Source organism: Suricata suricatta, chromosome 17 (genome assembly GCF_006229205.1).
Source record: "Suricata suricatta isolate VVHF042 chromosome 17, meerkat_22Aug2017_6uvM2_HiC, whole genome shotgun sequence".
NCBI lineage: Eukaryota > Metazoa > Chordata > Mammalia > Carnivora > Herpestidae > Suricata > Suricata suricatta.
The window spans coordinates 17622712-17647108 of record NC_043716.1 but is presented as its reverse complement, the minus strand read 5'-3'; the positions used below and the strand labels follow the sequence as shown (position 1 = coordinate 17647108).

General features: G+C 55.4%; 1 protein-coding gene across 6 annotated transcripts in view; it reads left to right on the top strand.

Moving 5' to 3' along the window:
• The window catches only part of KSR1 (kinase suppressor of ras 1), a 155481-nt gene that overhangs the window by 104435 nt on the left and 26649 nt on the right, over nucleotides 1-24397 (top strand). For all 6 annotated transcript variants that reach the window (XM_029928993.1, XM_029928992.1, XM_029928994.1 and 3 more), the window contains 8 exons: nucleotides 4149-4296; nucleotides 8497-8956; nucleotides 11223-11227; nucleotides 13678-13738; nucleotides 17887-17970; nucleotides 19446-19507; nucleotides 19610-19716; nucleotides 22713-22881. In XM_029928993.1, the coding sequence (XP_029784853.1) occupies nucleotides 4149-4296; nucleotides 8497-8956; nucleotides 11223-11227; nucleotides 13678-13738; nucleotides 17887-17970; nucleotides 19446-19507; nucleotides 19610-19716; nucleotides 22713-22881 (1096 nt within the window). The remainder of the gene's footprint in view (nucleotides 1-4148; nucleotides 4297-8496; nucleotides 8957-11222; nucleotides 11228-13677; nucleotides 13739-17886; nucleotides 17971-19445; nucleotides 19508-19609; nucleotides 19717-22712; nucleotides 22882-24397) is intronic.

The following is a 24397-nucleotide window of genomic DNA, read 5'->3' as shown; positions in this document are numbered from 1 at the left end:
GCGGGCAAGCACTTAAACCACCCTTTCCTTTGTTCTTGGGTAGCTGGGAGAGTCCACGGGACATTCCACCTGGGGGGGGGGGGTGTGCGCGCACGCGCGCCAGCTTGTATTTTGCCCTCAGCTTGCCCCACACTCCGTCATCATTAAGGGGCAAAAATGGAAGGAGCATCAGAAATGGTGACGCTGATGGTGTGCTGGCATTCACACTTCACAGAAGGGCGCGCACAGTCCACACCTCCAGAAAGCCAAGCTTGCCCTGGTGATGAAGTTTTGGGGTGATGGGTTTGTGGAGTGCGGAGCCAAAGGCCAAGGTTTGAAGACCTCTGGTGCGAAAAGGGGATTTTATCAAAACTTGGGTAGGAGGAGCTGTATGGGGGGAGGGGGGTTGCAGAGTGGCTCCTTCTCCCTCCGGAGGTCCATATGCTAAAGAGGACTCCTAAGATACTGGAGGCCTGGCTACTGCCCAACTATGGTCCTTTCCCCTCTGGTAAGGCGTTAACGGTAGGACGGTGGGGGGTCCTGAAGAAATGCTATACTCTTGTATTTGCCTCAAGTATTTGTCAGTGGGCTGCAGGTTAAGAGGAAATTTAATTTTACCTGCCATCTCCTTCTTGCTTTTATTCCCCACATCACTATGGAGGGTGATGTTGGGGCTCCAGGAAATGGAATTTATATATTTCTGGAGATAAGACTATTGATAAGATTGCCTTCTTCTTGTCATTTACTAAGATATTTACAAACTGATGGAGACTCAGTCCTGTATGACTGTGATCTCTATCAGTTAGCCATTTGTTTTCTTTCCTTTCCTTTGCCCTTGGGCAGCCTGAGAAGGATCACACACATCCCACTTTGGGGTGGGGGCGGTGCTAGCTTGTGCTTTACCCTCAGCCTGTCTTCTGCTCCCTCATCACCGGGAGAGGGAGGGGCAGCTCCAGTTCATGTTTTTAATTAAAAAACATTTTTTAATGTTCATTTATTTTTGAGAGCAAGAGAAAGTTAATGCGCACGGGGAAGGGTCACAGAGAGAGGGAGACAGAATCCGAAGCAGGTTCCAGGCTCGGAGCTGTCAGCACAGAGCCCGATGCAAGACTCGAACTCACCAACTAACTCACCAACCGCAAGATCATGACCTGAGCCGAAGGCAGGCACTTTACCTATCGGCTGCCCCACAGCAGCTCCAATTTAAGTGCGAACTTGGACACATGCCCCCACCCATTTTTTTTTTTTAAGGGAATGGATTTGAACACGTTCTTTCTCTTTTCTAGGGGGTTACTTTACTTGATAAAGAACAAAGAATTTCCATTTTACCGTGTGGTTTGTTTTTTCAGAAACCAGGTAGAAATTAATTCCTTGAATTTACTTCGAAAAACATTATTACCACTTCCCCCGCTCCTGCCCACCTCCCACCACCAAGGTAGTCACTGCATCCCAAGGTTTTGCCAGGTTCAGGAATGAGGGCAGGGAAGAATTGAGGGAGCCCTGGAATCCAGCCATCTAGGTTTCTGTTCTGGCTGGCCATACCTCAGTCTCTGAGGCTCAGTAAAGGTGCACTTGACTGCATGCCCTTGCTGATTTGTCCAGACTGTAGGTCCTATACAGAGCGCTGGTCACACCGCACTGGTAGATGGTCTGTAATAATGCATGTACTTACTATGTCTGAGAGCTGGGAACTTGGTGTGGGTGGGGAGAGAGGCATAGGAAGAAAGGAAGGAAGAAAATCCTCGTGTGCAGTACAGTTAGACTTGGGATTGGGTTTCTAGGCTGGTTTAGGAATCCCACTTGTGGAGACCTGTGGAGTCATCACGGCCCTGGGAAGATGCACATTTGGTGAGAGCCAAGGACACACCAAGGACACGCCAGGAAAAGGCCTCGTGTTGTTTTGCGCGGTCTTGTAAATGTCAGCGTCACTTCCATTTGTTCTGGACCGTATTTCCAAATTGCTTTTCGCGGTAAAATGAGGGGAAAAGATGTCCTGTATTTTGTTGAGTGTCCCTGAGGCCAGAAGAGGGAGACACGTTGATTGAACCAAAGCTGCTTCTCCCTTCCCCCCCTTATCTCCCCAGCCTCCTGTCTGTGCTGTTCTTATCAGCAGTTTCCTGTGAGGCTCTAGTTTTATCATCTGGAAGGATTTCTGACAACCAGGGGGTTTGCCCAGCGGGTTGGTGCTTTTTCATGTGTGTCTGTTTTTCTAAATTTTGATGTGAATCATTCTAAACAGCTGTCAATCAGTCTTGTCCACAGCCATGGATATTGAAGAAAATACAGACAAGACACTAAAGCGGGGGGAGGGGGGGATACGGCCAGACCCCAGGCATCAGCCATGGCGACTCCCCCCAGCATTACAAAGCCCCCAGGCCATCGCTCTAATGACTCATAGCCTATATCTTCGTCTGGTTTAGTTTTGACACCTGAGTCTAAGATTTATAGCAGCATGAATTGACAATAACCTTACTCTTTTGTTGTTGTTTTTTAAGTTTATTTATTTTGAGAGAGAGAACCCCAAGCAGGCTCCATGCTGTCAGCACAGAGCCTGACCTGGGGCTTGATCTTAGAATTCGTGAGCCATGGACTTGAGCTGAAATCAAGAGTTGGACACCACCCAAGTGCCCCAATAACCATTACTCTTAAAAATTTTTTTTTAATATTTATTTATTTTTGAGAGACAGAGTGTAAGAGGGGGAAGGGCAGAGAGAGAGGGAGACAGAGAATCAGAAGCAGGCTCCAGGCTCTGAGCTGTCAGCACAGAGCCCGATGCAGGGCTGGAACCCACGAACTGTGAGATCATGACCTGAGCCAAAGTAGGACCCTCAACTGACTGAGCCACCCAGGCGCCCCAACTGTTGCTCTTTTAAAAGAAAATTAACACAGCTGGCCAAAATCAATGATAATTATCTTAGATTCTCTGCAGGTTTTATATGAGTCATTTGATGTGGGATGTCTGGCCTTCCCTGATATAGAAAATCTGGAAAATATAGAAAGGGACCAAAGAAGAAGAAGAAGAAAATCGACTTCCCCTCCCCCCACCCTGTTCAGTAGCTCTTCGAGCTTTCTCTCTGACAGGCCATTGCAATGATCTGTTTTTCTGTCAGTCACCTGTGAGCCCCTTGAGGCTGTCCCAGCCTTCTGTGTGTCTGCTCCAGGCTTGGTACCTCATATGGCTCAAAGCAATCACAGCTGGAGGGGTTTCCTTCCTCCCTGATGAGGAGAAAGGGCACAAGCTTTGAAGTTGGGCCTTGATTCAAATAGTCACTCTCTGTATTGGTTTTCTGTGGCCGCACAACAAATAACCACATCCCCCTCCCCCTCCCGTTTATTAGCTCACCTTTGTGGACCAAGACTGGATGGCTGAGCTCAGTGGGCTCAGCCAGCTTCCCTGCGGGGTTCACAGGCTGGAAAAGTGCAGGTGTCAGCAAGGCTGGCCTCTTACCTAGAGGCCACCCACAGGCATTCAGATTCTTACAGCTGTAGGTCTGAGGCTCCCTTTTCCTTGCTGGTCAACCCCGGGGCTACTCTGTCCCAGAGGCCCCGTGTCCCTTATCTCCTGGCCGTCCTTCATCGAAGTCATGGAGCCCTTTTCACGCCTGAGCCCATCCCTTCCTCTCTGCCACCTTGAACCCTGGAAAGGCTTTGACTGAGAAATAAGGCAAGGGCAGGAAGTGCCTACACCGTGCCTGGCGAGGGTTAAATTATTTTTCCTCCTTCTCTTGGTAAGCCAATTTCATTTGAAATCTGTCTTGCCTAATTCAGATACGGCAGACTTGTAAAGGGCCATGTTATCTGAAGTTCTTATCATTCTACAAAGTTGTCATGATTCATCATTTTTCTGTGCAGAGGAATCTGAAGAAACAGGCGGGTACCATGCCCTCCTCATTAACTTTTCTGGGGTTTTTTTCTTCCTTCCCTCACTCTGGTCCTGAAGCTTTGGCGAGTCTATCTCAGCTGCTGTCTCTGGGAGCCCTTGGGCGGATGGGGGGGGTGGTGAGGGCAGGCTGCCTGTGTCCTCTGACAAGTGGAGGCTTCTGGGAGGCCCACCCGTCAGCACCTGTCCCCTGCCACTCAGCAGGGAGCCCAGCCCCGGCCACGGGAGGATGAGGAGGGTGCCAGGGCCGGCCTGACGGCTCTCTGCTGGTCTTTTCTCTCTGCCTCAGGAGATCCTCAACGAGCTCACTCTGGATGCCCTGCTGGACATGAACGAGGTCAAGGTGAAGGAGACACTGCGGCGCTACGGGGCCAACGCCGAGGAGTGTGGCCGCCTGCAGTGCGCCCTCGCCTGCCTGCGGAAAGTGACAGGTCTGGGTAGGTAGGACCGGCCTCCTCAGCGCTGCGGCCAGCCCCGTCGGCTCCCTGTCCCTCCGCCTGGGCTGGAACACCAGCCTGCCCTCCTCAGGCCTGCTGTCCTGGTTCCCTGGGGCCACTGCCTTTGCTGAGGCCAGTGATGGGGGTGGGGCAAGTGTGGCCCAGTTTCCCAGGCAGCTTGGAAAGGCCAGACTGTGTGTGACTGGCCTGACCTGAGCTAGAGGGCTTGCCGTCCCTATGGATCAAGCTAGTATGAACCCAGGGAGGCCTTTGCACATCCTTAGGGACCCCACCCTGGTCCCCTGGCTGGGCCCCGTGCGCCTTCCCCTCTTTTGAGCACGTCTGTTGGGCTCTGAACCCTCCAGTGGCCCCGGGAATTCCAGCCCCCTCCTCGCCCGAGCTCTCCCCCAGCCTGCCCCCTACCTTCTCCTGTCCCCATTGGCTGCCGGGCTCTGTCCCCCGAAGGCACAAGCGTGATGAGAGAAGTTGCATGGCTTTTGAGCTGGGAGTGTGTACAAAGTGTGTAATCCTGGTATTATGATGAGTTCCTTGAGAATTATTTGCAGGCTTTCTAATCTTGCCTTGGAAACAGCTTCGAATACATTCCCACTATGACACCAACACCAACGAGGCTTCAAAGGGAGCCTAATGAATGGAATTAGCCCCGTTTTTAATTATCTGAGCCACCTGTCTTATTTCTGGCTGCCTGAGGCTCAAGGAAGGTACTGAGGTTTACAGTCTCCTCTCGCCCCCCCCCCCCCCCCCCCCCCCCCCCCCGAGGGCACCAGGCTAGATTTCTGTCTCGGCCCTATTATCCCAGGTCCTCCTCTGCCTCGGAGCCTAGCATGGAGAGCCCCAGTCAGTTCAGCAGACCTCCACGCGCCAGGCCTCCCAGCAGGTGCCAAAGAATAACCATGAGGGAGACGTAGCCTGTCTTCACGTCCCACAGTTCACAGACGGGACTGAGTCCAGAGAGGGCAAGGGCTGACCCAAGGACACACAGCAGTCGGCGTACAGGGCTGTTTCCACGTTGTGGAAATTTATAACAACTTGCTGCCCAAACTGGGATTGTGGGGGAACTCATCTGCCTTCCATCCTTTTGCCCCAATTGTAAAGAATTGTGGAGGCGCCCCTGTCCGGGGGAGGTGACCCATTTGTATCAGGAAGGTCCCTGCCTGCCCGTCCTGAGTACCAAAATAGGGAGAGCATTGGCTCATTAAGCACGAATTCATTAGGCCAGGCACCTGACATGTCTGTGGCGACACCCTTCCCAGCGGTGCGGGAAGTGCCTGTTGTAGCTAGACCATCAGAAGCACTGGGTGAATTGTCCGGGTCCCACAGCTGGCACACACCCGGGCTGAGCTTTGGACCCGGGCTTCTAACTCAGAGGGTGCTTTTTCTACCATGCCGCCGAGGAGGCCGATGGGGTGTAGAGGGTCCCTCCCATCTCCTTCTCGTCTGGTACCCTGACGTTCCCAAGAGGGTCCTGGCCACACCCCACCCCAGTGGGTCTGCCCCCAGTGGTGGCCATACCTCAAGGGCACCTTCTGGGGTCTGGGTGGATACCATTATTGCCTTGTGTCTCAGATCATGTGGTCAGAGTCTCAGTGGCACCTAGAATAGTCTAGCTGCCGTAAAGATGGACCGTGGACTCTGCCTGACTGGGCCCAGCACTCTTACAATCCGTGGGACCTTGGTCTGTTTCTTAACCCCACTAGGCCTCAGTTTCCTCATCTGTACAATGGAGGTAATGACAACATTCTCTCATAGTGTTGTGAGGAGGAACTGAGTTAATGTCAAGCACTTAGACCAGAGCCTGGCATACATTAGTGTTCTTCTCAGTATTAGGCCTGATGAGTTCTATAAAATGTTGAAGCCACTTGCCTTGTGGTCACTGGTCTTAAGAAAGGTGAGCGAAGGATGGTTCTCTGTGTCCGCGGCTGGTGAACAGGGAGATCATTCCTCCCAACGCTTCCTACCCTTCGTCCATAGCGCACGTCACTAATCATGCCTGGGTTCTCCCTACTGAGTGACTCCAGAGTCCTTCTCAAGAGCCCCTGCCCGTTAGGTGGTGTTGGCATGTATATCAAGACCCAGTGGCCATCCCTGAGCTGGCTCAAAGCAGTGGATTAAAAATGGACAAGTTAGGGGCGCCTGAGTGGCTCAGTTGGTTGGGCCTCTGACTTCGGCTCAGGTCAGATCTCGTGTTCGTGGGTTCGAGCCCCGCGTCAGGCTCTGTGCTGACAGCTAGCTCGGAGCCTGGAGCCTGCTTCCAGTTCTGTGTCTCCTTCTCTCTCTGACCCTCCCCCTCTCATGCTCTGTCTCTCTCTGTATCAAAAATAAATAAAAACATCTAAAAAAATTTTAAAAATAATGGACAGGGCCGCCTGGATGGCTCAGTCAGTTGAGTATACATCTCTTGATTTCGGCTCAGGTCATGATCCCGGGGTCATGGGATCAAGCCCCAGGTCGGGCTTGTTTCCCTGGGTGGCAGACTTGGCCCTTCTTTCGTCCCCTGGGTGACAGACACGCCAGAGCCTCCTGTAGGCCACTGTATAAATTACAGTGTGAGTCGTGGCTACAGGTCTGTAGGAGCAAACACACGGACCGAGTATCTCACTCTGCCATGTTGATTCGTGAAAAGAAAGTCACTGTGTGGTGAGGTAAGAGGAAGGGTCCTCGAAGACAGAGGGAACGTACAGAGAAACCCCGAGAGTCACGAAGGCCACTTCTGTCCCCCATCCCAGATACACATCCGTGTGGGTTTGAGTGCCTCTGATGACCGAGAGCTCTTTACCTCGCAAGGCTGGGCCATGTTCGTAGGTTTTTGGAATGGACGGCCTCGTGGGAGGAGGCCTAGGGCTGCAGTCGGGGTCGAGGGCTGCCTGACCTCGGCCGTGTGTCTCTCTCTGAATCCCCGTGGTCTCACGTGCTGGGGAGGCTGCGGGAGTCAGGGTACAAAGCACAAAGTAGAATAACTCCAGTGTGGAAGTTGATTTTGCCTTGAGTGAAAATCTACCTTCTAGAACTTTCCACACACTGGTGAGAGGAGGGAGGTGTCTTTTCCTTCCCCCCAGCAGGGTCTCTGTAGATAGGCTCCTTTCTCCCTGCCCCCAGTCCTTCGGAGTCTCTTCAACCCCAAGTCCTTAGCGAGACCTCCAAGACCCCTCCTGAGCTGGGGCTGGCCCTCTGACTCCATCTCTGCATCTCCCTGGCTTGTCCTGACCTCTCAAGGCACGGGGAGCTCTGTAGAAGGTGCCATGTGTTCCCTGCCTTTGCACACGCAGTTCCCTTGGCCTGGTACACCTGCTTCACTGTCTTCTTTAGCTGGCTCAGGCCAGGTGCCACCTCCTCTGGGAAGCCCTCCGGGCTGTTTAGGGTCCTCCTCCTCATATTCCCTCAGTACCCAGACAGACTGTGCCTTTGAGCAGGAATTGCCCAGAGCCCCAAGGTCTCCAGGGTCAACTGTGCAGGCAGCCAGATCCTAATTGGATCTCTTTCCTAGCAAATTCCCAGGGAAGATTACTATTGAAGGTTGGGACACTCTTTTCCTGATGTTTAAATTTTCTTTAAAAAAATTTTTTTTATGTTTATTATTTTATTTTTGAGAGAGACACACACACACACACACACACACACACACACACACACACACACAGAATCTGAAGCATGCTCCAGACTCTGAGCTGTCAGCACAGAGCCTGCCACAGGGCTCAAACCCACAGACTGTGAAATCATGACCTGAGCCAAAGTCTGACGCTTAACCAATTGAGCCACCCAGGCACCCTGAATGTTCCTGACATGGAGTTGGTCCCCTTCACACATCCCGGGTTCCCCTTCCTGACTCTTAAAGATCAGTTACCACTTCCATTTCTGAGGTCACCCATTTTTGGATTGGGCGTCCCAGCTTGCAGCCCACAGACTTGCCAGTAAGAACCCCAGACAAGCCCTTCTCCCTCTGGGCCTCATTTCCCCTCTATAAAATGGGGACAGTGATATCTGTGCTGGTGCCCTCAGTCACAGATAACCTGGGCGATGACATGTGTGCACGAGAAGGCCTTGATAAAGGCTGGTAGCCCCAGCCTTCTGCTAAGGCACTGTGCAGCCTTGGACAGGCCATTACCCTCTGTGGGCCCTGGCCGCATACCCCGTGGATCCCTGCGGCTCCAGTCATCTGTGATGCAACTTCTTGACCCACAGGAGGGGAGCACAAGGACGACTCGGGCTGGAACGCATCGGATGCCCGGCGGGAGAGTGGCTCAGGGCCTTCTGCGGACTCCCTCTCGCCAGCCTGCCCGCCCTGGCCCCCGGGGAGTGCCCAGGTGGGCAGGCCGGGCAGCAGTGCCCAGGGCCTGCGCTCCATCTCCGTGTCCGCTCTGCCAACCTTGGACTCCCCAGCCTCCGGCCCCTGCGAGGGCCCCGCGGACACCTGTGTCCCCCTGCACGCCAGCGGCCGGCTGACCCCCCGCACCCTGCACAGCTTTATCACCCCGCCAACCACGCCGCAGCTGCGAAGGCACACGAAGCTGAAGCCACCGCGGACGCCACCCCCGCCCAGCCGCAAGGTCTTCCAGCTGCTGCCCAGCTTCCCCACACTCACCCGGAGCAAGTCCCATGAGTCTCAGCTGGGGAACCGCATCGACGAGGTCTCCCCAGTGAGGTGAGCGCTCCTGCCAGGCTGGTGCTCAGTTTGCCAGGTCTGCATAGGGCTTTCCCATTACAAAGGTAATACAGGCTGTAGTTTAAAAGGACACATAAAATCGACACGAAGTGTGCCAAGTGAAAAGTGCCTCTCTCGGTCCACTCTCCAGGCTACGTTACCAGTTTGGGCTGAATCCTGCTAGGTTCCTTCTGGGTATGGACGGACGGGACGGGGACGGACGGACACACACACACACACACACACACACACACACACACCCACACCCACACCCACACCCACACACACACACACACACACACACACACACACACACACACACCTTGTATCAGTCAGGATCAACCAGGTTATGTTGCAGTAACAAATAGCCCCTAGCTCTGTGGATCTTAAAACAACAAAAGATTTCTTTCTTGCTTATGCTACCTGTCTGTCATGAGTCGGCCTCACTCTAGGTCCCTGGCTGACAGAACAGCCACTTTCTGGGACATTGTCTGGAACATTCCACTAGGGCAGAGGAGGAAAGACTTTTACATGTTAAACATTCAAAATTAAATGCTCTTTTACTACAAATTCCACACACCATTTGTGACCCTACTCAAACAAAGGATCCGAGAAATGTCATTCTCCCATGTGCTCAGATGGAGAGAACTAGAATGTCTGGCTGAAATCTCTGATGACTATAAAATACCATGTACTCTGTTCTATAACCTATTTTTTTTAACTTACCTTGTTCTCTCTGAGAACGCCATGTCCCTATATCTTAAAATACGTTACTCTTTTTCTGTAGAAAATTTTCTTAATCTATATACTTAAATAGGTACTAAGTGTCACATGGTCCGAGGTGCAGAACTTTGTAGCTCATGCAGTCTGTGATCGTAGGGTAGACGGGTGATGTCACCCCCACCGTGCTCCCTCAGTCATCCCCGACGCCCTTTCAGAGCTAACCAGGTTATCAGTTTTGTATATACCTACAATTACTCAAACTACCTTATCTTTTTAACTTTTTCATATCATTTCATTGTATCGTTTAACGCTTCCCCTCCTGAGGGACGACCTTCAGGTCATTGTCAGTTTTCCTATTACAAAAATTGCCCTCATCGGTGTACCCTGTGGGTGGGGCAGAGGGGAAGGACAGAAGTTTCTCTGGGTGCCTCCTACCTTCCTGTACCTCTGAGGGCTGGGAACCAGGCTTTTCTCCTGACACACACTCTCCTTGTCTGGTCTTCGGTGGGCTTGCTCCCCCTGTCCTGGCGAAGGCTGTCTTGGGTTCCTTATGGCATGGGCCCCGGACATCTCTGACGGTTTTGAGTATGTCACCCAAGGAGAGAAATGCATGGTGTGACCCACCCAGACACCCCCAGTCAGCCTATCCTGCTGGGGGCTGGTGTCCCACCGCCTCCCCCTCCCCAGAAGGGACTTCTGCACCCCTTCTGGATCCTCTTCTCCAGAGGGCACGGTAGGAGTGCCATGTGGACACGCAGACGTGGGTCACTGGAGGGCATCTCAGTGGGTAAACTCAGTGCATCTGTTTGTCTCATTTTTCCCCGAGAGGAGCAGCATCCTCGGGCAGATGACACCACTCAGGTCCCATAGCTGGTAATCTGGGCGTCACCCCGGAGCTATGAGTCAAGTCCACACAGAACCACAAGAACCAGCACTGACCCTGGACCCCCAGGGAGCCCAGGGGGTGGCCTGGGTGGCCTGCGTCTCCCCCCCCCCCCCCCGCTTTCTTTGTTGCAGGGCCAGCGGCAGCCCCTGGGACAAGCTCGCACAAGGCACGTTCCCACCTGGCCCTCCTTGGGGACCACGTTTCTTTTCTCCTCGCCCTACTATCCAGACACTTCCCCATCTCCTGCCTAGACCCCGAGCACCCCTCCCCACAGGGCTCTGGACGCCTGAGGTGTCCCTGCATGCGGGTAGGTGATCTCAGAGACCATGAGCCCATTTCCTCAGTTGTGAGACCGAGCGCCCCGGATGGTGCTGTGTGGCTGGAGGCTTAGATAAACTGATGGACGAGAGCGTGTGGCGCGGGAGCAGGGGAATTGCTTCTGTGCCCACAGGGAGGCCCAGAGAGGGCACTTCTGGCCCTTCACGTTGAGCAGCTGTCCCCATAGTCACGCAGCCCGCCTGGCCCCATGCCCTAGGGGCTCAGTGTCCTCATCTGAGCACACTGCCCGCTCCCTCCTAGGGAGTGGTGCTCTGAGGGACACACCGAGGCTGCATGGTGATGTCATCCCACTTTTTCTCTCTCTTTTGTCTCCTGCAGGTTTGGTAAGAGTGATTCATTTTCATCCCCTCTGCCGCCCGGGAGTCGTGTCTGTCCTGCTGTCCCCGTCAGGGGTGGATTTCTTTGACCCTCTCTCAGTCCAGTGGGACTTTCTGCCATCCAGAAGCAGAGGTGCTGGGAACCACCCCCAGGAAGTAGCTCTAGGACAGGGTGACACGAGGCGGCTTCAGCCCAGCCAGGAGCTGCTCTCTGCAAAGCGGGGACCTTAACATTGCCATGGGCTGGGGTCAGTCCCTCCACAGGTCAGCACCCTGCCATCCCCACAGGTGACCTCTGGCAGGGAGCCTCGTCTGCTGGGCCGCTGCGGTAGCCCGTCTGTCTGGTGGCAAGAGGATGTTAGCAGTCCATAGGACCCAGCTGATGTCTGGGGACCCCCGTCTTCAGGAGAGGAATAACCCCGGGGGGGCAGGAGTGTGGCCTGGCTACTCATGCAGCGCCAAGAGATCAGGGGGTGCAAATGGGAATGCCCCTTGGGGAGAGGACGGAGGAGCCCAGGCAGCCCCAGATACCTTTTCCCGCCCCTCCACCTCCCGGATGGCAGCAGGTCCTTGTGTAGTGCGTCTCTACTGAGCCAGAGCAGAGGGCACCAGCCATCACCAGCTGAGGTGAAGCTGGCGAGCCCACCGGGGAGGCATGGGGTGAGTGAGGAGGGAGGCCCCTTCCCCAGGGCATGGGGGCAGACCCCAGGGCCCTTCCTGGAGCCCCGAGGAGACCCCAGCCCCTGCATCCCCGAGGGCGGCCTCATCCTGTCATCCTCCCGGCTGCTGTAGTAATGCAGGCACCGAGGCAGGGAGACTGGCCGCCCTGCTCGCCAGAGGCAGAACGGGGTCCTCAGGATGCGTGTTTTGTCTGGGTCAGGGGTGGCCTTAGGTGCTCCTGTGCTGTCCCCTCTCCCTCCTATCCTACGGCTGCAGCACATTGCGGGTCAGTCATCGGTTGAGTACAGACACATGGTTGAAATCACATTTTTCCATGGTCTGTTTCTACCTGTTAGACCCATGTGCTTTGATGGCCCTCATGATGAGGGCCAGGGAGGGGAGGATCCCAGATGGGAGTTGGGTCAAGTCAGCTCCAGGGCAGATGTGCCTATGGGTGGGTGGGGCTGTGTGATGGTAAGTTCCTGAATCATCAGGGAGCAGCAAAGGGCCTTTTGGTCCTGGTCACACTCCCTTGTTGGAGGAGGTGGAGTCAGAGCCTCCCGTGTGCCCTTCTCCATGTGCTCCGGTATGCGGTACTTGTGCTAAGTGAGCCAGGACTTAATGAGCACCAGGTGTGTGCCAGGCCAGCAATGGGGACAGCGGGGTGTAGGGATGTTGCTGACTCTGAGGACAAGAGGCAGCTAGAGATCCCCTGAACACCGTGTTCCTGACCTTTCTGGGGTGTGGTTCCTTTTGATAACTGGATAAAAGTTTAGACCCTCTTTCTAGGGAAAACCCCACCACGTTCTGCTTGCAGGGCAAGGGGTGCACAGGTGGAGGAGGGGCAGAAGCAGGAGGGGTGGGGGAAGGCAGGGGGTGCACAGGTGGAGGAGGGGCAGAAGCGGGAGGGGTGGAGGAGGGCAGGGGGTGCACAGGTAGAGGAGGGGCAAGAGGGGGGTACACAGGTGGAGGGAGCAGAAGCGGGAGGGGGCAGGGTGCAAGGTGGAGATGGGGCTGAAGGGCAGTGGGAGATGTGGGCTGCCCATGGATGGCCCGGTTGCTTCCTGCTGCTCCTCCGTCAACACTGGAGGAACCTGTTCTGATGGGGAAGCCCAGGATTAGGACAGGGAGAGCCCAGGGTGCCCTGTGGAAGGCAGATGAAAAACCCATCTTGGAGCTTGTGACCTGACACTTGCCAGTGGCTAGTGGGGCTGGGCCACCTGGGAGCATGGTAAAAACTCCCTTGTCCCTGCCCTCCCTGCCCAGGTCGGGCCCTGGTGGTGGCCCTCAGAGCAAAGTTCTCCAGGTGCTTCTGGCCAGATGGGTATCAGATGTGTTCCATAGCTGCCCAGTCTCAAACGCTCTGCCAAGGGCCACACGGTGCCTACTCACTAAACAGGAAGTGGCCAGAAGTAAGCCCTCGCAAGGCGAGCCGGTGGCCTGCGGATTCATCCGTGAGGGAGTGCAGAAGAGGGGTGTAGGCGGGACTCCTGTCCTCCCCTCTGCTCTGTCCGCTGCCCTTCAGGCCTGCCTCTCGCTGCAGCCAGAAGCCACACAGCGGTAGTTTCTAGACCATCTGTGGAGCCCAGGCAGTAGCGTGTGTAGGAGAAGCAGGCCAGGCATGAGGGCAGCCATGCCGCCCTGGCCTGCCCAGCCTGCCCCTGTTTCGAATGTTCAGGGAAACACTGATCTACTACATGGTGAGTCCTCACACCCACCCAGCCTGTGGTCTCTGATCTAGAAGGTCCGAGGCACAGGCTTCCTCAGCCTGCTCAGCCTGGCCTCTTTCCCTGCAGATCTCCCGTACGGATCCCCACAGATGGTACGAAGGGACATCGGGCTGTCAGTGACTCACAGGTAGGTCCAGCCAGGCTGGGGCGGGGACAGGGCACAGACCTGGGCTGGGACCTGTGTGTGTCAGTGCTCCCACAAAGTGGCTGCTCCACATTTCCTCATTTTGGCGGGGAGGGGTCTGTCCTGATCCTTGCTTCTCGGGGACTCTTTGCCTCTGGTCTGCCCATCACCTCTCTGGACATAGCCCTGCACCCACCCAGAGATGCTGCCTGTCACTAGTGGCCGTGTGGACTTGCTGGGTCCTCCCCTGTCCCTCCATGGGTCTCTTCCTCACCCCGCTGCAGGAGCACACAGGTCCCAGGACCAGGCTCAGTGTCTCCTGGAGGAGGAGCTGAGTGCTCCCCACAGGTCCTGCACAGGATCACGTGGGGCCTACACCTGGCCACACATCGGAGCCCTCGAAGCATTCAAACCCCAAACCCCAGGCCATGTCCCTAAAGTTCTCTGCTTAGCAGTCTGGATTTCTAATAACTTCTAGTCACGCCGGTGCTGGTGTGAGCTGGCGTAGGCTGAGATGGGCCTGTGCCGTGGACCCCCTGGAAGGCTTAGCCCTGACAACAGGTGTGTGTGCATGACCTCAGCCCAGATGACTGGCGGAGCGATGCCTCGGGATGCCTGTGCTCTGACTGTCCCTTGCTAAAGCCTTTTGGAAGCACCGTGGGGGCACACTTGTTGAGAGCTTTGCAACTTACCAGGGCCTTTCGTTACCACCTCCCCCCCGCCCCCGCCCCCTCCACCCCCGTGGAATTCTTACCCAGAGGTGGAGACCTGGCTGTGGCTCCTAGGGCTTGAGTAATTTGCCCGAGCTCATGCTGCCAGTGAGGTAGTGACTGTGTCCTCTGGATGGCGCCCAGACACCTCTGGAGCCCCATCGGGGCTGATGCCCATGGATTCTACTTGAATCCCATGGAAGAGAGGCCCCGGCTGACAGTCGGGACAAGCCATGCAAGGGAAGGTCCCAGGGCCTCCTTCATCAGTACCCAAGACTCCCAGAGTGATTTTCCCAGGATGTGAGCAAGCCTCCCAGCACAGGACGAGAACCCCACCCATTCTGCCTCTGCATGCCAGTAATCTCTCAGAGCCTCAGTTTCCCCCTCGGCTGACAAGACTTCCTTCCCCATCCTGTGATGAGGGTAAAATGGGGCGATGTGCACCTGAGTTTCATTGGTCCAGCACTGGGAAGCGCTTGGTGCACAAGCAGAGGCCCTAGCCTGAGAGGGGCGCGTGGCAGCCCAGATCTGGGGCACGCCAGGATCAGCTCTTTCTTTCGTCTTGGATGCACCTGCTTTCACAGAGGGTGTGGGCTGTGTCAGCTTGCCCCTGAGGGTTTCCCGACCTGCCGCTTCCTTCCACATGGGGCAGAGACTGCCCTCCCCTGGGGGCAACAGCAGTCCCCCCCCCCATATTGCCAGGCTCTCCAGCCCTGCTCAGTGACGTCACTGTCACGCCTTCTGGGTTTTTTTAAACCCACGTTCCAGGCCTCTCTCAGTAAGAAAATCTAAAGTGTTTTGGTCTAGTCCTAGTGGGGGAAAGCTGTCCAGGGTCCTTCCCTGGTCTGGGGAGGCTTTTACCCCCACACCCCACACCCCTTCCTAGCACGTGTCTCTTCTCAGCCCCGGACCTCACCACCATTTTGCCCTGTTTACACAACTTCCTGGTGGAGGTCATCTCTGATACCACCGAGCTGCTCCCCTGTCCCCACTTTTGTCAATAAAGGAGATTAAAGCCCCGAGAGAATATGTAGATCCCAGAGAGGCAGGATCAGGGCTCCTTAAAAGGTACTTTGGGGGGGGGGTGAGGAGAGGGGGCACCTGGGTGGCTCAGTCCGTTAAGCATCTGACTCTTGATTTCGGCTCAGGCCATGGTCTCACGGTTCGTGAGTGTGAGCCCCATGTTGGGCTCCATGCTGGCAGTGCGGATGGAGCCCCCTTGGGATTCTGTTTCTCATAAAATAAATTAAAACTTAAAAAAAAAAAAAGGCACTCCAGGGACATGGGGGCCTTTGTCCTAGTCCCTGGAAGCACCCATCTTGTCTGGATGGGGACCGTAACACTCGAGTGCACTGCGCATTCACACATGTGGTCGCCCCAGGTCCCTGAGAGGTGAGCATGTCGGCCATATTTGCAGAGGTTCTGAGGCACCCCACAGAAATGCATTCTGACCCCAGAGCCCATGCTCTTTCTCTTGTGCTCTGCTCTAGTGATCTCTCAGAGAAGCCCTGCAAGCTCTATGTTGAGGCCGCTGGGTCCGGACCCTGCTGCACAGCTTCCCAGCTGTGTGACCTCGGGAAAATCCCCTAACCTCTCTGGTTCCCTTGCCTGTGTACGGAGAATCTCAGACCTGCCTAACTCCCCGGGGGTGGTTCTAAGAACTGAGTGAGCTAATGTTTACAGATCCATTACAAACCGTTCCCCAAATACTGTTGCTATTTGTTCTGTTGTTACTACGATCTTATACTACTACGCTTTGAAAAATCTATTCCTCCAACAAACGTGAGTTCTTTCTGCCCTTAGGCCTCCCCACCCTGTAGACTGCCCTAGGCTTTTTCTCTGGCTCAACCCCCATCCTTCCTTCCAGTCTATCTTTTGGGGTTTTAAAATTTCTTAAGTTTTGACTTAGTTTGGGTTGTAATACATTCAGAATTCAAGAGGCAGAGAAAGGGGGGGTGCATGTGCAGCCTTCCGGCTGTCCCCAGCCTTCTAGGTCCCCCTGTAGGCGGATTTTGGCAGTTTCTGGAGATAATTTTTATACAAGCAAATACATGTGTATATTTTTTGGCCTCCTTTTTCTATTTTCACACAGATACTATGTATATTATTGACACTGTTCTACCCTTCGCTTTTTTTTCTTTTAAAAATGGAGGCATCTTTCGATTCTGTGTTTCCTTCTTTCTCTGTCCCTCCACTTTTCATGTTCTCTCTCCCTCCCTCTCTCAAAAATACATAAACATTAAAAAAAATTTTTTAAGTGGGGCATCTGGGTGGCTTGGTCAGTTAAGTGTCCGACTTTGGCTTAGGTCATGATCTTGCGGTTCGTGAGTTCAAGGCCCTCCCCCCTCAGGCTCTGTGCTGACAGCTCAGAGCCTCGAGCCTCCTTTGGATTCTGTGTCTCCCTCTCTCTCTGCCCCTACCCTGCTCATGCTCTGTCTCTGTCTCTCAAAAATAAATGTTAAAAAAATCTTTTTTTTTTAAAGTGGAGGCATCATTTCCATAGCTGAGTGCACGTTTTACATATGCACACACCCATGTGCACCAGCTGGGTGAGGGAGGATTCAGAGCATTCCGGACCACACCCCCGAAACTGGTCTGTGGTCCTTTCCAGTCAGTAACAATACCACCCAGAGGTGCCGGTTCATTTATGTCATCGTAGGTCACTTTTTCCTGTATTTGAACTTCATACTAATGAGTCATGTAGTATTTTTTCCCTGATAATATAATTTGGAGATCATTCCATATTTGTACACAAAAAAGAGCTTCCTTATTTTCTGGCCGCACGGTGTCCCATTGTGTGACTGGGCTGGCCCGTACACAGTCGGTCACCGATACACCAAAAGAACATAGATTTTTTACAGTTTTTTTTAAAGCTTATTTATTATTATTTATTTTGAAAGAGAGAGCAAGTGAGAGAGGGACAGAGAGGAGGGAGAGAGAGACCCAGGCGGGCTCCTTGCTGTCACTGCAGAACCGACACGTGGCTCTATCCCATGACCCTCAAGATCATGATCTGAGCTGAAATCAAGCGTCGGTCGCCCAGCCAGCCGGGCCCCCCACGCACCCCTGTTTATAGTCTTTTGCTGCTGCAGATACGCAGGGGGTAGTAACCTTGTCTGTACATCATTTGACACTGGCGGGGGTATCTGTGGGATAAACTGCTAAGATCAGAATTGTGCGGTGCGCACACTTGTCATTTCAGTCGCTGCTGCCACAGGGCGGCATTGGTGACCACACTGACTTTAGGAGCTGGGCAGTGGTGGCTTTGTGGCTGGGAAACCTGAATGCCCAGGGGAAAGGCGTCTCTCCCCCCACCCCTCCCCGGAGAGGGTTCTCATGGCTCCGGGATGGAACCCAGTGCCCCGGTTGCCCTGGGGCCCTGCCCTGTGCAGGCTCTGGTCTCCTAGCCACGTGAGCGTTTCTGGTGTCCTCCCCCCGCAGGTTCTCCACCAAGTCTTGGCTGTCACAGGTCTGTCATGTGTGCCAGAAGAGCATGATGTTCGGAGTGAAATGCAAGCACTGCAGGTGAAGAGCGGAGGATGGGCGAGGGTGGAAACACCACGTGTTAGTAACAGCCCTGCTGCTTGATTCTTGGCTGTCAGCTGAGTCCAAATTCAAGGGGATTCCTTTGAAAGTTCTTGAATCTCTTTGTGAACCTGTTTGGCACACCTGGTACGATCAGCCCTTTTCTAGGGAGGTTCAGGAAGCATCAAGCAAGACCTTCCCAGAAGAAGGGGAATCTGAGGTGGGCTTCGAAGGATGAGTAGAATTTACCAGATAGACCAAGGAAGAACGAGAATTCCAGGTCTTTTACTTTGTACAAAGTTAGTGGGAAATGTGGGAGAGCCATTCTGGAAACTCTAAGGAGTTCTGAAGTTTAGCCTTATGCTTTAGATGTAGAAGGGGACAGGCAGTGGTAAAAACAGACAGGTGGTGGTAGTCCCCGGAGAGGAGAGTTCAGGGAGAACGTAGATTGTATACAAACCCCACTTTCTTGTTTCCTACCATTGTGCTTTTTGGGAGGACACAGGATGAGGACAGGGAATGGTGTGGGGGCCGGAGTGTCTTCTGCTATCTGGCTACCCTTGCCCTACAGAGGATGGGCCTAGCGTCTTTGCTTCTGGACCATACTGCCCTCTGTTGCTTTGTGACCTGGGACAAGACGCTTGCTCTCTCTGGGCCTCATTTTTACAACAGGGAAGAGGATTCCAGGCCTCTTCATCTACCAGGATTGCTCCCAGATTCCGAGCTAGTGTGTGGAGTAAAAGCACTTGGGCTCCCGCCAGACGAGGTGACGGGTCCCTGCGGGTCCGTTGGGTACATTGTGTTTTCCCAGTGACTCCCCTGACCGCCTCGGGGACGCCAGAGCTTTGCCCCCAGCCTAGGTCTCCTGTGGCTCCCGGCTTTAAATTGGGGACCTCCCGCTCCCTTTTAAGTAATACCTTTCACGTGGAGAGCACAGAGTGACTTCTGAGCCCTGTGCGCTCCTACAAGTGTAGAGGGGTGTTGGTAGGGCCCTGTCAGCCCGTTTCGTCTTGAAGAACCCCAAGATGTGGTAGGGCGGATAGGACCAAACTGAAGCTTCCGGCCCTTGCTGGCCCTCTGACCATGTGACCCGTGCTGGAATGCAGCAGGAGGGGCTGCCCCTGGCGCCCCTGGCTAACACAGACATTCATTCTCCTTGGGATTCTTCTTCTTTGTCAGTTCAGCTCTGGCTCCAGCTTTCTGAATGAGGGTGGAGGGTCTCCTTTTCTTGAGAGAAGAGAGACGTGGGCCCCGCAACGTGTTAAATGGGTAGGACCTAAACTGGTCATGCTCAACAGTGGCCTCTCACACTGGTCCACGGGGGACGTTCCACACTTCGGAGCTCACGTTTGTTGAGGGATTTGTGACGATCAAGGCAGGCAGGGCACAGAACTGCCAGGTGACGCCCGGGGTCCCGTGGGTGCCCTGGGAGCCCCGCATGACCCTCCGGGCGCTGACCCTGCCTTCTTTACCAGATTGAAGTGTCACAACAAGTGCACAAAAGAAGCCCCGGCCTGTAGAATATCCTTCCTCCCACGTGAGTGTTCCACCTCTTCTCCACTTGCTGGATTCGGGGGCGGGGAGGGTCATTTCTGTGGCCTGCTCCGTTCTCTACTAACGGATCCCCCTTTTCAAATAGAACCCAGGCTTCGGAGGACGGAATCCGTCCCCTCGGACATCAACAACCCGGTGGACAGAGCAGCTGAGCCCCACTTCGGAACCCTCCCCAAAGCACTGACAAAGAAGGTATGCTGGGCTGTGGGAGAACCCCCCCTCCTTGCGCTGGGCCTCCCCCCATAATGCGGAGATCCAGCAGGGAAGGGGGCATGCAATCTGGGGTCCAGGACCAGAGGGTGGCCTTCCGGAACCCTGTCTTTCACTGTGCCCTAGACTTCACATTTAGGTCCAGATCAGAGTTACATGCCCCTGACCCGCTTTCTCCGTTGTGACCTAACATCCCCTGAGCGCTTACCCCGAGCTGGGAATTTTTTCCGTCGATACTTCTTCTGGCCCTCTCAGTGGTTCTAAAACTCACATACGGATCTTCCGTCCATTTACCACAAGGAAACTGAGGCTGGCATCCCTCGTGAGCAAGGGGCAGGCCCAGAGCAGAAGTCTCAGCGGCCGCGCAGCCCCAGGGCCCGGCCTTGGTCCCTGTGCGGCAAACATACCTTCAGAAGTAGCGTGTGAATGTGCAATGTCGTTCCAGAGCCTGGACACGTGTTTGCTGCAGGACACAGATAGTGGAAAGGAGCGTCTCGCAGACCTGTCACGGTCCAGGCACACGTGTGCGAGGCGTCTGCAAGACCGCCACACCTTGCCTGGCCTCTGTTGGAGGCTTCTGATGGCCTCTAATGGTGGCCGTGCCGCCCGTGGGCCTTCAAGTGTGCTGTGCCCCAGCCCAGGGCTTGGCATGCCCTTGCCTCCCCACCGAGGGGCGCATGACTGGCTTCTCCGGGGCCATGGTTAGCCTTCTGTGGCTTGGGCCGGCCTGGGTAGAGTTTGGGCAGAGAGAAGAGAAGCAGGTGACGAGACTGGTTAGATCAGGGACCCTGAAGATGCAACTTGGGGTGGGCGGGGGGCTGTACTGGGAGGGACCGTGGCCACGTCTCCTAGTCCAACAAGGGGAGCCACTGCCTCAGAGGTGACGACTCTTATATGCCTGCCCTTGTGTCCTCTCCTGTCATTGCATTTCCCCTAACAGTGGCGGTCACCCCACCCCAGAAATAGGGGTGTGGGGGCATAGGACCACAGACCTGAGCCCCAGTCCCGACTAGCCACCTTTCTTGTTTCTGCGACCTTGGGCAAATTCCTGTACCTCTCTGAGCCTCAGTTTCCTAGTTTGTAAAGTGGGGATGAGAGTGCTTGGTTCACAGGGTGTTGTTAGGGTAACGGACCGATGGGCATGAACTTGCTTGTCGGGAGCTGCGTGTGCTGTCCAGCCTGTCACAGATGAGCGCGCGTCTTCGGGCGGGATGCTGGGCCCCTGACCTGCCACTCCCACCCTGCCAGCATTGTTCTCTCCCCAGCAACACCGGGTGCACCCCCTCCTGCATGCACCTGCCTGGCCCTGACCCCACAGAGTTCTGGGTGGTGCCTTCTCTCACGTCCCCGAGGGCACTGACCGCCTGTCATCCTTCCCTGACCCCTGTTGATGGCCATTCTCATAACATGGGCTGACAGGTACTAAGTTCCCGTCAGGTGCCCAGCACTGTGCCGAGGGCCTGTGTTTGGCCCTTTATCTCTCAAGGGCCAGCCTGTCTTTCCACCCTCTTCTCCAGCCGCCCTGGCTCACACCGGCTCAGCCCACTCCCACTTCGGGCCTTTGGCACCCACCATCCCCCCCCGCCTGAGACACCCCCTCGGCATTTACAGAGAGGGTTTGCCCAGGCGTGGGCTGAGGGTCCCCTGGCTGATGGCCTGTCTCCCCAGCGGTGCTCTGGAGGCCAGAGCCATGTGATCTTGCTCCTGCCCAGTCCCTGGGGCCTGCACCGGCGCACGGTGGGCAGTGGGCAAACCTTTGTATTGAACATCGGACACATGAAGGACCGTGTTTGAAGCAGCAGCCGATACCCCCGTTTGGTAGAGAACCGCTGTGGCCCGGAAAGGTGGGGTGATTGGAGCAGAGTCACACAGGGTCCGAGGGGAGGCTGGGAGTGGGTTGGCCTTGTCACGCCTCCCCCTGCCCTGGCGGCCTGTCCCTGAGGAACTGAGATGGGCTCTCAGAGGACCCGGCTCCCTCCCCGACCTGTGTATGACACCATCCCTCACGGTGGTGGCTGTCCCCGCACCGTGAGGCCCACTGCATAGCTTTGGAAGGTTCTGGAGTCCCGTGGGCTCCCTAGAGACTTTGGGCCTGCAGAAGAAAAACCTGGTGAACTGAGCATTTATCTAATTTGGCCCCGACTTTTTTTTTAAGATTTATTTTTAAGTAATCTCTACCCCCAATGTGAGGCTTGAACCTAGAACCTCAAGGGCAAGAGTCACACATTCTCCTGACCAAGCCAGCCAGGTGTCCCTGGACCCAGCATCCTGACCAAGGAATTCCAGCCCTGTCCACCAAGGGATTGGAGTTCGGGTCTGGGAAGTGGGTCAGGGCCAGGGTCCCATGTAAGGTAGACCCCCGCCCCCACTCCATAGCCCTCTCTCAGCTGGTCTTTTGACCTTGCTAGGGCCCAAACCACTGGGCAGTCCTAGCCTGCAGAAGAGTGAGGGGAGCATTTATTAGACACCACTGGGTACCACACACTAAATAAACACCAGAGGCTGAATTTAATTCATTAAAAAAAAAACCAACCCTGCTCTGTGCTTGGCTCAGAGCCAGGTGCTGGGATATCACGGGTAGCGTCCCTGCCTTTGTGGGACACATAGGACATTCTGCAGAAAACCACCCAAGATGGCTGCCCTTGACAAAGTGTAGTTCAAGTGCGTGATGAAAAGTGCTTGCTTTTATGGTAGCAGAAGGAGGAGTTGTGTAGTCCTCACCAGGCTCCGGAAAGGCTCCTGGAGGAAAGTAAATTTGAGCTGGAAAAGGACGAGCAGGAGTCACTGAGGGGGATGGGCACGAGGTGAGGGTCTCTCTGTGCCGTCGTTCCCTCAAATATCAGGTAAAAACGGCAGGATGCCCTGGGCAGACCTCCTCATTTTTAGGCAGGGAGGGGAGGGTCCCGCCGTGGGGGGTGGGGACAGCTGGGCAGGGCGGCGACAGTCCTCACCCACCTCTGGTGTCTCTGGCCCTGCAGGAGCACCCTCCGGCCATGAACCACCTGGACTCCAGCAGCAACCCGTCCTCCACCACGTCCTCCACGCCCTCCTCGCCTGCACCCTTCCCGACATCGTCCAATCCATCCAGCGCCACGACGCCCCCCAACCCCTCCCCTGGCCAGCGGGACAGCAGGTTCAACTTCCCAGGTACCATGCCCTCGGGGCTTTTGTGTGCACTCACGGTGGGCTGGGAGGCCGCTGCTCAGCACAGCCCAGCAGGCTCAAGGTCAGCCGCTGCCGCCACTGAGCGCCTTTGCTGGGCGCCAGGCTCTGCAAAACTCAGGGGCGTTACCGTGTTCAGATCTGAGGGAGCTCTGATGTAGGTGCTGCTGTCACACCGTGTCACAGATGGGGACACTGAGGCTCAGGGGAAGTGGCTTGCCCACGTGAGCTGGAGCCAGGATCAAAGCGAGAGCACGAGGCCTGGGTTCTTGACACAGTCCCCTCACTGCTGTCCCGTGGGTGGTGTGGCTTCTCGCCGGCATCACTTGCTCAGGGCCGCTGAGGCCCCAGGAAGCAGGCCGGGCAGCACAGGGAGCTGAGGCCGGCCCAGAAGGCCCTGGACTCCATTGCTTCCCTGCTCTGTGGCCTGCATAGGCTACTTAAGGGGATGCTTTTGTCCCCTTTTCCATGAAGTAAGAGACCCTGTGAAGCTGGGGTTAGGTTATCCCCATTGTGCAGATGCAGACACTGAGGCCCAGAGGAGGTGCCTGCTACCTTGACTCTGCCACAGCTCCGCTGCCCTGGGCTCTGTAGGGACGGGGTCCCCCTCCGCTAGGCCAGGCCTGGGGGGGTCCCGTATCTCCAAGGAACGGAGTGCAGCCCACTTGCCTATTTCAGGATGAGCCTTGGCTTCGGCCACCCTGGCCGCTCCTTGCAGTCGGCCTTGGCCCTCCATGAGTTTCAGCGAGCAGAGCCCAGAGGAAGGAGCGGCCACTGGGAGGCTCCAGTTTGCTCTGGGCCTGGTCAGGCCTGGCTCTTGGGGCTCCAGGCCCGGGGCAGGGGTGCAGGGGGGTGGGAAGGACAGAAGCACAGCTTTTCTTGTGCCCAGACACCCTCATGCGGCCACAGGAGCCGGGTAGCCTCTCTGGGCCCTTTTCACCAGGGATTTCTTTTAGGGGTGCTGGGAGACCGAGATTTTGTAGGAATCGTTTCTCTTTTGCCTGTCCCTTCGCCTTAACTCACACCTGGCTAGCTGGCTCTGCCCTGCACCGTGCTGCGCACACCCCTCTCCACCACCCCCCTTCCCCAGGAGTGGGGCGATGGCCCATTTGAATGACCTGCTCTCCCATTCTGCTCCGTCATTATGCTCTGAAACTGGGTCTTTTGCCAAACTTCTAGTTTGGGTTTTTCTAAAAGGAAGGGCCTGTTTGAGAAACAACAGCCACAGAAAAGGTCCATTTTGTGATGTCAGCCAGCGCCTCTCAGCTTTCCCTGATGTCCCTGGGCTGGGCCCTCATTGTCCCCTGCACAGAGCCCTCACCCCCTCCAGGGTCTATTCTCTCCAGGGTCGTGGCAGTGCTCGGTGCTGGCCCCTGGTGGCTAACCTGGGGAAGAGCAGCTCCTATCGTCCTCCCACTCTGCCCCACTCAGTTTATGTGGAAAGGCTGCCTGTACCCGTTTTACGAAGTGCAGACCCTCAGTGCATACCCTTCAGAAACCC